The sequence below is a fragment of the Anarrhichthys ocellatus genome, unplaced genomic scaffold (genome assembly GCF_004355925.1).
Source record: "Anarrhichthys ocellatus isolate YVR2014 unplaced genomic scaffold, GSC_Weel_1.0 scaffold11, whole genome shotgun sequence".
Taxonomy (NCBI): Eukaryota; Metazoa; Chordata; class Actinopteri; order Perciformes; family Anarhichadidae; genus Anarrhichthys; species Anarrhichthys ocellatus.
This window is the reverse complement of record NW_022280041.1, coordinates 12014981-12033015: the sequence shown is the minus strand read 5'-3', so window position 1 is coordinate 12033015 and position 18035 is coordinate 12014981. Positions and strand designations below refer to the sequence as shown.

Below are 18035 nucleotides of genomic sequence, written 5' to 3'. Positions count from 1 at the left end.
TCCAGTCACTCCCATGTCAGTGGTTACCTCCTTACAGGCCTTGCCATCCGGCATCGTCGGCAGGGTAGGCGAGGCCACACAATTCTAATACATTTATAGTAATATATAATGCAGTGGCGGGCCGTGCATTTTATACCTGGGCCTTCACTGCTGTCTGCAGCTGAAATACCACCTTATAACCTCATGATGGCGCCACAGTTATTATTCGTTTCTAGGGCTGTAACTATTTATGTATACGTATTAAACCGCTCGGTACGAGGCTTACAAACCGAACAATACGTTTGAATAATATTAGTGCATTTGGAAAATGCAGAAGCTCAAAGCGTGGTGAATATAATGTTTTCTGCGCCCATGTAGGACAGTGGTTCTCAACTGGTCTGGCTGCGGGACCCACCATCACCCCTTAAAAACAAGCCACATCCGCGATCCACTTTTCTCTTTTGAAAACCGTCTTATGATTTTACTTTCACAACGCATACAACAATCGTCCTGCTCTGCTATGTCTTTCCTCGTCTCAGCCCCGTGTGTCACGGTGTGTGTACATCTCACTCGAGTCAGGAAACTTGTCAGAATACCCATATTTGATTGGCTGAGCTGCATCACGTGATGTGATTCACAACACATTGGTCGGTGTTTTTCCTGCACCGCTGAACAAGTGCCGTAAATCCTGGAATAATTCCGCTGCATAAAAAATATCCTTCAAAATAAAAGCACAAGATTTATTTTTATTTATTTTTGTCATGCAAAGGCCCGTGACCCACCGAAAACGGGTCCGTGACCCACCAGTTGAGAATCACTGATGTAGGAGACAACGGTATGTGTGACCTCTGTATGTGTGACCTCTGAACTGGAACAAAAAAACACCACAACAAAAAACAGCTGGGGCTCCGCAAGTGTTCTGGGAGGCTACGCTAACTAGCTTACAACAGCAGCAACACGCATTCTGCCACACACTCAAGGGGACAGGCCATTCAGATATTAGATATAAAAAAACAAACGCACTTGACTTACCAAACTCCATGCTCCTTTCTTTGTTGACAAAGAGTTTCATCCCAGTTAAATGATCCCAACTCACAAATCCATTTCTCCTCCTCCGTCAGCCATTGACTGTTTAAAAAACAAAGCCAGGTAAAAAAAAATAATAATCTACACCAAGCAAAATGCAAAAAATGTCATCATTTCTTCCATGCACGTCAAAGAATACGCCCAACGTGTCAAACTGATCTTATTGGTTGAAGACTATGACAATCAACAATGTCGTCCCCATTCACTTAAACTGCACATGGATGCACTTGTAAGTCTGCAGGCCTCGGGCCTCTGTTCTTACCTAGAGACACAGAGGTGAAATCTGATTGGATAAAAGCTCTACTTAAAACAAGCTGCACTGGAAGCAGAGCAACTGAGGAAGACAGTAGCTGTGCAATGAGAAAATAAGATAATGGGGAAAATATTTTTATAAATTATAATACATGTAGTGTATTTAAGAAAAAATATTAAATTATAAAATAGCTATAACTGTGATTCTGTTTAGGCCAGCAGAGAAGGCCTTGCAGGCCCTGACGGCCCACCACTGATATAATGAATCAATTCTATTTTTTGCATCATATTTGGCAGCGGACATTTCGGTCTGCTAGTCAGTGCTGTGTTCCTGTGTTTAACTATCTATTGAGACGGGTTTTTTCAGAATGAATGACTAATATTTTTGAGAGTAATTAACTAGCATTGACAGTAATCCGTTGATTGTTGCTTGTTTCCATAGTTAAAGTACAAACAGGAACTAATGCAGAATGACTTTCCATGTTGTGAACTTACCAAAAATGTAAAGGAAGGTAACTAATGCAGATGTGCGAACACACACACACACATAACGCAGGAGAGACTGACGGTGTGTATGTGCGTGTGTGTGTGTGTGTGTCTCAGCTGATCCAGGCGGCCTCTAACTTCCGTAATGGGCACACTGGCCAGCTGTCTGCTGTCTCTGTCTTCCTGCAGCTTGCTGGATCCCTCGCTCGCATCTTCACCTCACTGCAGGTAAGAGGACTGTGTGTGTTTCCCGCTGTAATATGTTGAAAAGTACTCTCTTATTATCAGCCTGCATTCACGTCGCACAAGTAAATAGTTTTGAGCCATATCGCCTTCTTACAGGAAACTGGAGACACTCTGATGGCCCTCACCTACGTCATATCCTCCGCCTGTAACGGCGTCATCGCCCTGCAGGTTCTCTACTACTGGAACAGCTCCCCGGAACGCAAGAAGAAGAGCGAGTAGGCAAAGGACACTAAGCTTCAATCATAGAGCAGCACGTTTCTTTCCATAGCCAACTTTTAGACGTTCTCCAAGAGGTGTCTTCAAAACTTGAACTAATTGTACAGAGTCACCGAGGAGTGCGGGGACATTGGATCTGCTGGACAAACATTTGACTTTAAAGCAAGGACGTGAACAGAACATGCCAAATATATCTTCCATGTGGGCCCGCTGGCTTTATGTCGCTGGGTCCAGACTGCCCTGCTGTGTAATACACTGAGATTACATTCCTCTTGATCCTCATCTCTGTCAGGCTCCGTTCACACTGGTGTGTTCAAATGTTTGGGAACATTTAGTGTACTTGTTACCGGCACCAGACCTAGGGGAAATCTGGACCGGCAGCAAAGGTTACACAGGCTAGCAAGCACTGTGTAGCCAACTGATCTAACTGTGGATTAATACAGAGAGAGGACCAACGTTGGCGTCATGCTCAGGCCAGAGCTAGTTTTATTCTGAGCTGCGCATGAGCGGAGCCTGTAGCTACGGTCTCTCTAATGAAGGGGTCTTCAACGTTATTCAGGCCAAGGACCCCCAAACTGATAGAGAGATGGAGCAGGGATCCCCGACTATATATATTGTATAAAATTGTGTTTTATATTACACTGGGCCTAGTGCCATGTATAAACATACTTTGTTATTATGCATTCAATACTAAGCTATTAAAATAATACACAGGTCCATATATTCATGTTATGTGCAAGGTACAGTGAGTAGGGTGGCCGTGCCACTGCCATGCATAAACATACCTGTTATCTTACATACAATACTGAACTATTCAAATAATGGACAGATTCATGTTTGGAAAACAAAATTTAAAAATAGTAAAATTTTCTAATCAACCAAAAATTTGCAGACCCCCTGTTGAAGACCTCTGCTCGAATGGATCCACAGCAGCACCAAAGCGCCATCTACTGACGTGATGGTGTATTACCTCGATATAAAGTCTGAAGAGTGTTAGAATAGTTTAATTATTAATAAGAAAGATAGGGGGGGGGGGACTTTAATAAAAACTAAACATGTAGCATTTCCAACCTACTACACTCTTGTATTTTTTCCCATCCAGGGCCTCCGATTACCGTTCTCATCATCACGCTTATTTTTGTGGAAATGATTTGAAACAGTTTTGACCTTGGATGCCAGTAATGATATGTTGTTTCATCATTTCCCATAAACAGAATTCCACACCAGCCCCCATAATTGTAAGGTCCCTTACAATAACACATGAATGCAGTTGATACCTTGTTGCCCTCTTGACAGGAGCTTAACTCCCGCTATACTCTCCCCCTTCCTCCTTGTTACTTGTTTATCTTCCACGTTGTTTATCTTGGTGTTAACATGTCTGCACTATTCACCTTTATCTATCAAATTAAGTACATAACCTGCGTCAAATGTATTTTCAAAATAAAAGCCCGTCCGTGTTCATGGGAAATAAAATATAAATACAAATACATTACATACACAAATGTAACACATTAAATGTCTTGTATGTCTTAGTATGGAGTCAGTCAGAGATATAACTAAAGGAATGGAGGTGGAATGGTGTTTGTATCTTATTCATTCGACTTCTTACCTTATAAGTTGTAACAAATTCCATAGAGAATGAATAGAGTATGCAAATGAGAAGAACTTAAAAACTAAAAATAATTTCAAAATTCTGTACACAATCTTTAAAGGTGGTAACAGTATCTATTATAGTGGCGATTGGGATGTGTAGTTTAAACATTATAAATTGAGATATATTTTTGAAATGTTGAGCTCCGTGGAGTTGATGGAGTTGATGGAGCCTAAAGTAGGCTTTATATATTTTTTTACTTACATATATTTACTCCTCCCTCCCCCTCTAACACCATCCCCAGAGTTGTTTCATTTTGCACATTTGAGGGTGGGTCAATACATGCATTTCATCCCTTTTTGCTGTATTTTGCACTATAAAATACTTCTGTTGTGACCATCATGATAAATTATAAAACAATCAACACATTCTCACTCCCATCTCCTCAACCAGTGGCCCTACACTTCAGAGTATGACGCTCTATGTGCCCCTCTAGCGTCCGTTTTTGGAGTGTCAGGGACTGCATGTCATTTCCACCTGTTACATGCATAGTGTTATTTCAAAATAAACTTCCATCTTTGCAGGAAGTTAGGTTTTGGCAGCAAATCTACTTCGTTTGGTTTAGCAAAAGAACGTGATTGACGTTGGCTTGACCGACTAACGAGTCAAGTGACTAATGACTGATTTGACAAAATAAGTCAGCGTTGACTTTTTAGTTTCACACGAGACACACACTGCGGCCTCCTGGGTGAGCAGAGTTTACAATGGAGTTAGTTGGTAGCTACAGACGCTAAATGGTGCCTCTGTATGTCTGAAGTTTGTTTGATTTTAAAAACAAGGTCTTGTTTTATTCTACCTCGGATGAGGGTATCCAAAAAACAAAAGCTCCTTTTTAAGACTTGTGCCTGTACTAACAAAAACCCTGGTCCTAATACCACAGATGTTAAACCACCTAAGCCTCCTCAGCAAGGTCAGTCAACTCTGACCCTTCTTGTACTGGTCCAAACATATAAACAGGCCCGTCCAGGTGAGCATGGGCACAGACAAGTGAATAGTTTGGGGCAAGAGGGACAGTAGGGTTGGGGGAGGGGGGGGCAGAGACCCCACATTCAGAGCTGCTGAAGAAAGGATTCAACTAACACTGGCCATCAGACTGTATTTTCCACGGTGTGAGAAGATGATGTGGACGGAAACACCACTGGGGCATATTCACACGTCACTCACTGACCGCCGGTTACCATGGCTTGACTTGTCGCCCCTGCAGAGGCGAGACCCTTACCTGTTGCCAGTCACTCTCAGTGGGCTCTTTGGTGAGGGTGCCGAGGGTTCAGATGTCTTCGGTCTCGGTAATCAGATAAGCCGTGTGCACAACAGGGGGGTGTCACACGGGAAAAGGAAAGTCTTTTCTCCTCACTTGAAGACATGTCTCCTTTCCTCTCCGTCCCTGTCCGTTCCCCTTCGATTAATTAGAATAGTGAGGGACCCTTCACCACTCTGATGGCAACAGAGTTAATGTAGTTACCACTCGAGACAGCAGAGGTTGCTGTTGCTGTTGACTGGGAATGAACCCGGACTGAAACACTGCATCTTTCTTCCCTCACCACTCACTGTTTCTGCCTTTATTTTTAAAAAACTTTTCACACTTTGCAGTATCATCATGTTCCACTACTTCTGCTGCAATGCACAGTTTAAGAGCAGCTAATGAGCACTTATTGACTCAACTTGGGCTGTCACTTTCTGTTTTTTCCATCTTTAGTTTGTGAGTGACTTAGGAGCTCAGAAGTCTATAAATGATAACTATATGCCAACAGTAAGTACATAATGAGGAAAGGTTTGTAATGAGCATGTCTCGAGTGGCAGGATGAGGACAATATCCACTCATGGCGACTAAAGCGTAGTTCAGCTTCAGTATGGTTGTGTTGAGTTACTTCACAGCATTTGGTTACGGTTAGGAAAAGAGTTGAATACACGGTGTGTTTAATGCAACATTGTTGGCTTATCTATGGTGTGCTATCTAACAAGCTGACTTTACTAAAGAACAAATTCCTAACGTGTCACAGATGAAGCTAGGAGAGTGATTCAGCCGAGTGTCAAACTAAAAAGAGATGAATCCACCTCAATTGTCCCTCCAGCTCCCTAACAGTCAAGATGCAACACAGTTATAATGTTTTTAATAGATTAAATCAGGAACCAATCTACATTATGTTCTCACACCTAATATCCCCCGCAGACACACATGTACTTTGTATCTTGTGTATGTTTATGTGGATGCATTTGTGGACGTATTTTAGATGATTTTCTTTTCTTTTTCTATTTTATTTCTCTCTATTTCTATTTTTTTTTTATAACCTCCTGTGGATAGGTGTTGTAAATTAGCGTTTTGCTACAAACACTTTACACAGTGCATGGTCCTTTTGCATAAATCTATGCTACAATTCTAATGCTACTGTGACGTCCACACCACATATACTGTAGATGAAAAAAAAATAAGTGTCGGACAAGATAACACAAAACGAGGATTTATTCATCTGGTATGGATCATAACATATCGGTATGGGATTAATATGTAGTTGCTCAGATTCAAAATGAGACCAAACTTTTGACAGTGTTTGAGCGACGAGAAAGGCCAAAATGAAGCCTGCAACAGACTTAGTATGTTTTCAGGCCGGCCGATTGCCGGAAATGCCTTTTGATTCTGTAGCACTTGTCAGCGGTCAATGACGGTACAAAATGTCAATAAAATGTGTTTTCTAAAAGTGTGAATCACTCACACACGCATGCCCGACCGAATACATAATCTCCTGGTGGAAATAATAATAAGCAATTTAAAGTTAAGCGCCTTAAAGAAAAAACAAACGAAATGCACATTTTGTACCACAGTTGTTTAAAGCCATCAAGAGATGTTGGCCAATATGGATGCAGAGGGTGTGTCGCATCACCTGCGTCACCATTCTACTCTCTGTTGAACAACCTTTTCTTCACCATGCTAACGGGTGTGTGCCGGAGTTCAGGGAAAGGGACAGGGTAGGTTGGCTGCCTGGGATCAACAGCAGCGTTTCGTTAAAAAGGAAAAGAAAGGGAAACTTCTTTTAATGAGAGAGATGGGTGAGGGGGGGAGGGGGTGGGAGGGCCGAGTAGCCGCAGGCTGGCTCATGTCTGATTGTGGAGCGGAGATGGTGCAGATTGGTGTGTTCGCTGGGCCCGATCACCTGCCACTTTTCATCTTGGGAGGTCTTTCTTCCCTCGTTAGCGTCAGACTAGGCTCACCACTCCACTGCTGCTCTGTGCTAACCTCGCTAAAGCTAATGTTTTAGGTACAGGTGAGCCACGGGTTACCTGTCATAAGATTACAACACTCTAAACTGGACTCACATGGTAAAATAAATTATAAAGATGAATAGTGATATCAACCCTGAAGTGAAACAAATGTCCTTAGCCAGTCTACTGATCCAAGATCAGGACCGATCGAGATGTTTTGTGAGGTTTAGGTGTTGGCCATCTGGGGTTAACAGCTAAAATGACCACGTGCACAGCTAAAAACACTGCTAGTGTGCACGTAAAGGTGCTAATTGACAGACAGGTGGATGACACAGATTAGAAGTCGACTGAGCTAAACAAAAATTAGCCAAATTATTTGTATATTAACAGCTGAATGCCCTCAGGGGCACCAGTGAATGTCTTGCCGAGGGCACCAGAGTGGGCAGAAAACGGTGAGTAGCGTAGCTACTTGTTTTTAGCAACAAAACCTTACAAAACATTAATTTATACTGGAATCTGTACCTAAAATGAAAATCTGATCTTCCAACTAAAGTACATCCCCAAATAAAGCCTCGACCTGCAGAATATTTGTGAGTGAGCAAATCTACTCCGTCCTGAAACTAAAAGGGAACGGAGCAACAATAAAACAAAAAGGAACAAAAAAGTTGATCGTAGTGGACCAGATAGAATGGAAAACAGCCAACTACCTGTTTCTACTGCAGGATGAGACCTGCTAGCATAATTAAACATGGGGAAACATTTTTTATTCCCTTTAAATCTAACATTTGGAGGGGAGGTTAAGGTCTTTGTTCAGACTTCTGAGGCATCTATGAGCAACGTTTTGAAGATAATGTGAGGGTTCCTGTTGAAATCTCTATCGCACCTGCGATCTGACTTATGTGTGGGCTCTTCATATCAGACTCATCAACAAGCTGCGTTTAACCATCTCGGACGATCTGCAAAAAAAAAAACCATGCTGAATGGAGTGGAGGAGAATGGAAACACTGATGAAGATGAAGTGCGCCGACACTCCTTTCATCCGCCCGAAAGGCTTCATCACCGAGGTTCACGGTGAGTGTGGTAAACATGTGTTTATCAGAACATCTAGACACGCAGGGCGTTTTCACAGCCATACACGATACCGGTCAAAGGGCCAATACTGAGAACAGCAGCTCCGCCTCGAGCCATTGTGCTACTATTGCTAAGTCTATATGTATTTTCTGTCCTCACTTGTTATGAAATGTTGGATTATGTCACCTCTTGGAACCTCAAGCAGTTAACTGAGCGGTTCAGAGGGAAAACATTAGCCTGACGCTGCTTTTTGGCTTGTAACTCTACAAAGTTACATTTGGCAACCAACTCTTGGCCTTTGGTTGCCATCAGTGGCAACGGCGGGACTGCAAACAGCAAAACATGCACCACAAAGTAAATGCATTTTTTAACATTTGTTGCATTAGTGATATTTAAATATTGCTGTAACAGTCAGAACGGGAACCAGACAACGCTGCACGTGCGTTGGTGAGTGAACTTGGGTGTGTACAGGCGTCTCTTTCAGGAACGATAGAAGAAAAGTTTGAGTAAAGTTCCTTGACGGCATTGTCAACGTCACGGACGCACAAGCAAATTGAGAGGAAAGAACCAGATGAACCTGAACGAACAGGGATAATGTGGGAGGCAAAGTAATCCGGCATCTTTGAGCTGGACAGAAAATGATTCTGCAAAGCCAATGACTCAACACCTCAATAAGCCACGCTTCATGTTCACTAGTTCAAGGTAGCGCTCACATAATGAGGCGGAGGCTGCAAAAGCTGGCACACCCATTGACGGCCCGTAAACACCCCTGCATGCAAGATTTTCATTATGAAGCTAAAAATAGCAATCGTGTTTTCAAGTTTTGGCAACCAAGAAGCTGATGCCCACTTCTGAAAGTCAACGTTGAGTCCTGCTACAGGCCACATGTTTGTACTAATTCAAGCCCTTCTGATATACTAACGCTATCAGTCTCCGTCTCTGCGGATTCCCACAAACGTAGCAAACACCTGTGGTCACATTAATCATAGTTGGTTAAATCTGTGGGCACACAAACACAGAAAACAGAAGCTTTGCCGCTCCTTCCTCCAGCCACTCCTCCCACACATCCACCTTTCTCCTCACCTCAGGGTGTGCCTCTCCCCACCTTCTGCACACACATACCTCATTAGGGTTACCTGTCAGTCAAGTCTTTCATGGCTTAGCAAACACTTCCCTCTATTAGTGGCGGTGGGGCCTGTATCTGCTGACAGCCCTGCTGGCCGTCATGGTGGTCCGTCCGATTCAGAGACTCCCGTTTCTGAAAAACGGTTCCGCTTCGAGTCCTGCAAGTGTGTTGCCTTTTCGTAAACGTTGATTAAGTTTTTTTTTATGTGGTGGAAGGCATGCTCCAACCAAACACATGTGTTTTAGTAGAAGATTGTTGTTTGCACACGTGTGTCCCCCCCCCCCTAATGGAGTATGTGACCTCTGCAGTTCTCAGACAAAACAATGATTCCTATCGCACCTTTATCCCGCTCAGCCTCGCTGTGTGCGTGTGCGTGCCCTCCCAGGTATTGCGTGCCACCCGCTTGCACGCTCAAAAATGCGGCAGATCTTGTGTTCATGGGCTGACGTTCATCACAAGTGAAGCGGAGAGCTGTCGAAACGGCAGACGCCCACCTATTCACCTGCGTGTCGGCAAACAACGCCGGAGCTCGTCCCAACCGGCCGTATGGAGGAGGGTGTGAATGTTGGGTGTGCAAAAGCCTTCGGTTCTTCAGGGTCTGGGTTTACGGTTACAACCCTACTTAAGATTAGATTAATATCACATTTATATTAATAGTTCATTAGAATCACAACCACTATTAGAGTCATCTTTATTAGCCAATTGTGTTTTTCATACACAAGGGATTTCACTCTGGTTTCCATGGCTCTCAATGTACTTACATACAAAATAAACACTTTGAGTTTCCCCCGGGCAGTGTTCCTGGTGAGCTGCAGTGGAAACATAGAAACAAAAAGAGGGAATGTTGTACTAAAGAGGCTGTGACTGCCAATTTGTTCTTATATTTATTTTATTTACCCTGTTTTTTTGCATTCTATGTCTATTTTCCCTTATCATAAAGCATTTTGTTTTGCTTTTGTTGTATGAAAGGTGCTGTACAAATAACGTTTATTTTTGTCAATCGATTGCTGTTGTTTTTATCATTATCGTTAATAACTCAGACTGCTGAGGCCTCATGTTAACTTCTGGTGAGCTTAAAACGTATCAAGAACTGTGAATGTTGTCCCTCATCACACTGGTGGGGATTTTTGGTCGTCGGTATGAACAGGAGGAAGGATTACAGGAAACAAAACCTGTATCAATGTTCACACGGGCACCTGACTAATGTTTTAAGACAGACTTGAAAAACTTTTCAACCCGTCCTTTAACTGTCATAGAGGCCAGATGTGTCTCTATAAGGCAGGTTCGGGTAACACTATTCTTTATGCCCCTATTTAGTATTTATCAGCAGTATATATAGGATTGATAAATGGTTGATGACGCACTATAACGTAGTTGTGAGCAGATCTAAATGCTCTTTCCTCTGAAGCTCTTGCATGCTTTGTTCAGCACCGATTAACTGTGTTGTATAAAAAGGATGGATTGGAAGGGTGCAGGAGCCCCATGGTTTCTAACTTCAGTAGGTCCCAGGCAGTGAGGGGATGCGTTAATGTAAGGACCGTGTCAGTACACATGAGAATGAAGAGGATACAATACAAACGTTTGTACAGCTCGACATTAGCATCTAATGAGAGGGAGTTTTTAGTAGAATTTTGATACAATTCTGATCTTCAAACTACGGAAGAGGATTTGGGCCACATTAAAAATGTATTTGAGTTCTGAGTGTAAAGTTTGAGTTCTGAGATTAAAGTCAGATTTGTGAAAATATAATCAGAATCCTGCGTTTGAATCAGAAATCTGAGAATAAAGTCAGAATTCTCAAAAATAAAATCAGATTGAATTCTGAATTGGGAAAATAAAGTCAGAATTCTGAGATTTAAAGTCAAGTCAGATTTGTGACAATAAAGTCGGGATTCTGAGAATAAAATCAGAATTTTGAGATTAAGTCAGAATAATGAGAATAAAGTCAGAATTTAGACTTTAATGTGAAACACATTTTTCACCTGTTGCCTGAACTCAAATACATTTTTCATGCAGGTCTAATCCTCTTCTGCCTCTCCTGTTCATGTGTTTACATGTCTAAGTCTACGTGCATGTGTGTGTACATAGGACGGTGTTTGCCCTGCTGTGCATGCAGATAAGAGTTGGGGTCTGGGCTCCTGCGGGAATGCTGCAGGATATACATTAAAAATCCAGGCCGCTTTTCCATGACTGCTTTTGAAGTGGTGATTTCCTGGAGCAGTGTTGCCAAACTCATTCCTGTCTTTTTGTGCTGATATAATTCCTAATTCCTCCTCTTACTTGTTGGAATGTTCATTGAAGAAAGAGACAACAGCAGCCAGTGAATGAGAGCTTGACCTGCCAGTGAGCGAGCATAAATTAACTTCGCAGGAGACGAGCTGGGACTCAAATCCAGGCGCTTGTAAAAAACACATAGAGGTTATAACTAGATTGTGTCACCAGTAAATGCCGACTCGCACTTTAAAAAAAAAAAAAAAACCCTGTTGGTAACCACCACCTGATTCTCACTCATAAACTCTCTCACACTCACACACACGCACACACACACACACACACACACACACACACACACACACACACACACACGCACACACACACACACACACACACACACACACACACACACACACAGAGGCTGACTACAGCTCTTTGTGGAGACTTTTAAGTCACTCTCTGCAGATCCATGGCAACCACTTGTTGAAGCCTCACTGCTCGTTGCTAAGTGATGGGATGTATTGGACCAGAAAATCCTTTCCATTGACACTCCCTCCACCCCCTTCTCCACCCACTCTCCCTACCCCATCCCCTCCCCGCCCATGGACCACAGCCAAAACAACCCACATATATGCTCCAACTTCCGCTGGTTACAGGGCAAGAGACGTTGCTTTGGTACTGTGCCAAATTCAACCTGCAAATACGCCGGCCGCCAAAAAGAGGTGAAAAGGTGCTAATCAAACTTTCACTTGTTGAAGAATTTCTATCCACGTATCTCCAGTCTGAAATACTAGAATGCTTCACAGCAGCAGAATCAAATGAACTGTGCACAATAGAGGCTTTGCTCAGCTTTTCACTGACTTGTTAAAAGAGAGCTGGATTACATCGATATTCCCAAGTTCAAAACTAAAATTCTTTTGAAGTTTTATGAATTCATCTATTTCATCCTACTATTATTTAACCAGGCGTGTAGACATAAAGAACCCTGCTTTATGTCAATTTGGTCCCTTGAGCCCTTGAGGTAGTTCCAAAGGTTCTTAATGAGGGTCAAGGGATCCTTGAGAGACTCAGGAAGTTCCAGGTGGGGTTCTGGGGGACCAGGAAGGAAGAGTTGGACTAAAAGTTGGACTTTTATACTATTCCTTTTTGGACTTTTATTTGTGTTGGACTTTTATTTAGTAAAATAAAAGTCTAAAGCAGTCCATGAAGTTTCATAATTAACTGTACATGAGCTAAAATGTATCATATCCCATCACCTGTGAAATCACTTTCACTTATAGTTTGAGAAGCTGCATGATACAAGCTACACCCCCCCCCCTTACATCTGTTCTCCGTTCTCCTCCTCCTCCGGTTGATCCTGCTGCCCTCGTCTCTTCTCCCCCTCCTCCCCCCTCCTCTCCCCTCCCCTCAGTGACCGATTAGCCGGTGCGGGGTTCTCTCCCATTTCCATGAGAAAGGCGGCGGTCGGTGAAAGGGTTAAGCCAGAGGACGAAGCCCCAAAAAGCAGCCCTAATTTTCTGCCCGGCGGGGGAGTGGGGGGAAGCAGGGAGAGGGAACAAAGACGCCCGGGGGAGGAGCGGAGACTCCGGCTTTACTATATGCACCTGCGGCCTGAAAAGCCTCGGACAATGCGCCTCCGACACGGCCAATTACGAACGGGCCATCCACCCGCTTTCTGTGTGGAGAGACGTGGGGGGAGGAGGGGAACGGGGAAAGTGAATTTTAAAAGAGGGTAAAGATAAGAAAGTAAATAATCGAGCTTTAAATCATCCAAGGCACTATAGACTGCCCCCCTCCCCTCACCCATCACATCTTCCCACCCCGGCAAGACACCCATGTTCTCCCGCTAATGTTCACTTTTGTCCCGAGGTTTCCACTCGGAGCTGACGGCTCCGCCTGTGAAGACGCTGTGAGAAGTGGGGAGAGGTCGCTTTTGATTGCTGGTATGCCATTCTTATTTGCTCCTAATGATTCGGGTGGATGAGGTCATGTTTGAAGCAACAGCTGAGAAACGACGCGCAGATAACCAGTTCCACCGATGCAGACGGGGTTTGTGAGAAAGGAGAGATGAAATAATAAGCACGAAGATACAATAACTATGAGCGATCACGTCAGACAATACACGTTCATGATTGGCCGATACAATAGTACTGAGAAATGTGAACGCACGCAGGAACATTGCGGACCAGTTTCATAATCACCCGGATGTGTTTTAGAAATTAAAGATGATTTTGTTAAATATTTGAAATGCAGTTTTTCTACTGTTGCAGGTTGTTATTGATTTCCATTCATTTCTGAGAGCAATGAAAAGTGTCTTAAACACAGTGAACAGACTTATTGAGTCTGCATCATTCTTTTTAAATCCACCCGCACCAATAATCCCAGTTTGACAAAAACTATTGCAGATGTGACGTTCACTGTGATGAGTTAAACATTTGTAGTTCGGTCTAAGTGGTCAGAGTTCCATATCATATGAACGTTATGCTATAAGACAAATGTAAAGATGTGACACATGTAGTGCTTGTATAAAACACTGACATGCTTTTAAGGGGATAAAACTTACTTGACACTGGTTTGGTGCTCTAAAGCAGTATATAGATTACTATAAACACTTATTCTCAGTGGCCACTTTATTTGGTACGCCTGTAAAATGTAATGCAATCCAACACAGCAGCTCAGCAAATTATAGCTTTATAGATTTTTTATTTTGTTGACACAGCCAACTGTTCAGAATAGAGGTCGTTAGAGGTGGAGGACTGCATGTTGAGGGTTGTACTCCAATATTGCACCTCATGTAAATGAATGGACAAAACACCGGTATTATGACCAGTACAACACAAATAAACATACAGCTGAATCAACTTAGCCTACAAATAAGGTTCACTTTATTACACTCCATCAGCTGATGAAAAACATGCGATATGGTAGAAAGCTCCAGAAAGTGCTGGTAAGTGGACCTTGAGTGGTTTTTAAAAGACTGCATTCATTTGTTCAAGTGTCCCTAATAAAGTGGCCACTGAATGCATTGGTCATGTGATGAAAAGGCTTTTCACTTAACTCATAAAATACAGTTAACGGGACATTAATGAAAAAAAGGATTTGTACTTTTTATTAATATTGTCATGAATGCCATAACAGATTTTTTTTATAATCAAAAAGGAGTCGAGACTCTTAGTATAAGAGCCTAAAAATGTTTACATTATTTACATGAATGCTACATACAGTAACTAGTATATGGCAGCATTTACATACAAGAGAATTCATTCTAAAAAATAGAGATACAAGTCAGTAAAAAAGTTAAAACACTCGGGTAACAATGTAAACATTCAGGCATTACTTTAATAAAACCGCTCTCCCTTTGTCAAAAAGATAAGTAAGGCATCCGTTTCCAGTGCATGTCGAGTTAGTAATGGAATGCTTCAAAGTTAAACAGTTGGAATAATCTACCACATTCAATATTCACAGTGTTTCTCTGGAGTCTGAAAGTAAAAGTTCCCTTTAGGTCCATAGCAGCACTATAACCAGACAGCATGCTAGACAGGAGAACAAAGAAATAACAGGACTGTCGGTTTGAGAGAACCAGGATTAAAAGCACGCATTTCTAGAGATTGATAGAATTACCATCAGGTAAATATCTGAAAAACATTTGCTGGAGATTTAATCTGAAACTCACTCGGATACATTCTCTTCACTGGGAGTTAAACACATGCCTGGTAGGCCTTCTGTCAATCCAGTTTACTTGGTGGAAGACAGAATGTGTAAATCTTAATCTGTTATTTTGGAATAAAACCACTGAACTGTAGCATTTCATATCAAATTTCATTCACTTACTGAAAAGCCTATAAAACAATACAACTCTTGCCTAGAGCAAAGTGACAATGAATACACAGAGCGACTCAGGATGCTGCCAGAACAACGCCTCTGAACAATAACGTCAAAAATATCAACTCTAAAAACTAATTATAGCAAATAAAACTCAAAAGGCAGCAAATAACAGTGTCACCTCTTTCCCAGACAATAAATCCAGTGACGCGGAGAGACTGGGGACACTAGACCTGACTGAAATGTTTAGAACCAGCCCGGTTCTACGTTCTAAAGCGACACCACGCATCGCAGAGGCCAGTGTGTTCCGTTTATTCCTGTGGATGCAGTGCTGATTGTCCCAACAGGTGGTTTCCGTGTCATCCAACAAGATCTCATCAGTTCAAAATAAAATACAAGAGTACTAAAACCAAATCCAAGGTACAAAGAGTTCATTTAACCCACCCCCCCACCCCAAAAAAAGCTCTTTCATTCAAGTTGTGCATTTCCTTCCCTTTATCCCCACCGGCACCCGGCTGCTCTCTAGCTCCGCTCACGCATCAGGGCAGCAACAACCAACAACAACCAGAGCGATTCAGCTCGGGTGATTTGTCCGTCACCAGCTGAGCGATTGTGATCCACCGACCGGGCTGCCAGGTCGCTTTAGTCCCTGTGCTGTGGACAGCAGGCAAATAAACCAGCTACCCGGCACCGACTGGGTATGGTGGAGCCGTCATGAGTGCCACTGTCACAAGTGTTTTAAAGTGGTATTTAAAAAATAAAAAAAAGAGGAGTCTTTTGACTTCTAATGGATAAGTTTCTAAAATATAAAAAGACAAGAAGACAGAAAAAGACAGAACATTTCCTCATATGTACACAATAAACAGACGTGGGCTTGGTCTTCACTGCAGTCCTTCGTGGAGAGAAGTCTGCTGGAGGCAGGTGGGGCAGGGAGGAGTCTCCGCTCTGTACGTGTGGTGGGTGTGTGTGGCATTTATCTTAACTTGTGTGGCACCAAAGAGGTAGAAAAACAGCTTTTCAATGAATCAAAATAGAGTTGTGTCTGGGAACTGCGTTTGTTCCGTCACGTCTCTTTGTGTCTCTTTGCCCGTCTATAAAGTCCCCCACACCGACTCCCATCTCCTGTACAGCCAGTTGTGCACCGTGAGCATTTCTGGTCCTCCCACTCAGGTCCCCCCCCCCCGCCCCACCACTACCCCCGTGACTCCCACTTCAAGTCCTAGATGTGTGTGAGTGGGACGGTTCCGGAGAGGTAGTGCTGCTGGACGCTGGTGTAGCCCCTCTGTGCTGCTGAGGGGTCGCCGGCATCCCCCCCTGGTCCAGGGATGTACATGCTGATCATGTCCCTGAGGTCTCCCTGCAGAGGGCCCCGGTGGTGGTTGGGCGTCCCCGTCGGAGGTGAGTGGGACACCGGTTCTGCCTTCACCATGGACATGGTGACAGGGCTCGGCTGCTGGGGACTGCTGCTGTACGACATGGGGCTGTAGGGGACAGGATGTTACGATAATGGTTAATAAATGCACTGTCACCGTTCCTCATTCAGTCAATGGATCTGTAGGATGCTGTGATGCCAAAGAGATTTTAAAAAATGTCAACTGCACACCATCTCTGGCTGCATCAGAAACAGATGTTACAAATCATGATTACTGTGTAACGTAACAAATCAAGACTCATTTCAAGTATTCTTTACTCACTTTCAGCACCTTAATTCTGAATGTCTTCTTTTATCCCATAAAAAACACTTTAATATAGACCAAGTATTTAGATCCTGATGATGACAATCAGCAACACTGAAACACTTTGACTTGCATCTTCTGTCGTTTATCTGATGTCCCAACGTTCATCTCACACCAACTGAAGCAAAACTTTCTTTTCACAGGTTGAGGAAAGTTACATTTTAAATCATTCGTTCACCATTTTGTGCTACTTTATGCGCGACACAATGCAAACGATCTCTGCTTTTCACCAATAAGAGAAGTAAACGCATCTTTAGGTGGCGAGGGCTCGTGATCGCAGTCACATCATTGGTCTTTTGACACGGCTTCATCGGGTGTCAGTTGCCGACTAAAAACGTTTTAATAAGACGGTGAAGATAAGCCAATATGGATAACAGGACATTAGAGCTGCTTCTCTACAACTATACTTGTGAACAGGAGAAGAAAGGGATGGATGAATAATTCTAAAAGTCCCTCGAGCAGACAGATTTGGGGTAACAGGAGACACAATGGGAGAATAGGACTTGATCATTCCCAATGACTGAGGGGTGTCGTTGTAGAGACACCTGCCAACAGACAACTTCCTACTTAATTCCAATTGTCTCTGCACCATCTAATAAGCTAATTGGTTCTAGTTTTATACTACATAACAGAAATTCAACAGAGATTTTTTTAATACTATTTGAATTTACCGAGTATATATTTGCTACGATTTCTGAGCATCTGTTGAAAAGTGGTCGTGAAGACCAATCTTTAAGAAACCTTTTGAAAAGCTTTGTCCGTTGCTGTGATTCAGGACAGGAGGACGGACATCAACAAGTTTTGGCTTCCAACACAATTCAAAGTCTGACAAGCAAATCATCTTTCAGGGAAGCTTTAGAATAATCAGATACTGGAATAGATTTCCACATCATCCATCTAAAGTGTTCAGGCTTTGTACTTTTTGAGGGGGGGGGGGGGGGGGGGGGGGGGG

General features: G+C 42.9%; 2 protein-coding genes across 2 annotated transcripts in view; one reads left to right on the top strand and one right to left on the bottom strand.

The window, feature by feature from the left end:
• Positions 1-2874, top strand: mpdu1b (mannose-P-dolichol utilization defect 1b). Its single transcript, XM_031851472.1, has 3 exons — positions 1-64; positions 1921-2031; positions 2146-2874. Exons 1-3 carry the CDS (start codon positions 14-16, stop codon positions 2266-2268), a joined length of 285 nt encoding a protein of 94 aa, XP_031707332.1. The 5' UTR covers positions 1-13; the 3' UTR covers positions 2269-2874.
• Positions 2875-14211: 11337 nt separating this feature from the next.
• sox19b (SRY-box transcription factor 19b) overlaps positions 14212-18035 on the bottom strand; it is a 6011-nt gene continuing 2187 nt past the window's right edge. Inside the window, exon 2 of the mRNA XM_031851480.1 lies at positions 14212-16828. Within this exon, the coding sequence (XP_031707340.1) occupies positions 16567-16828 (262 nt within the window). The 3' untranslated portion in view covers positions 14212-16566. The remainder of the gene's footprint in view (positions 16829-18035) is intronic.

What these genes read in the sequence shown, in the direction of transcription:
- mpdu1b (XM_031851472.1), top strand. Translation starts at nt 14, where the DNA reads ATGTCAGTGGTTACCTCCTTACAGGCCTTGCCATCCGGCATCGTCGGC. An exon ending in CATCCGGCATCGTCGGCAGG is followed by an intron (nt 65 to 1,920) that starts GTAGGCGAGGCC and finishes TGTGTGTCTCAG; the next exon opens with CTGATCCAGGCGGCCTCTAA. An exon ending in GCATCTTCACCTCACTGCAG is followed by an intron (nt 2,032 to 2,145) that starts GTAAGAGGACTG and finishes GCCTTCTTACAG; the next exon opens with GAAACTGGAGACACTCTGAT.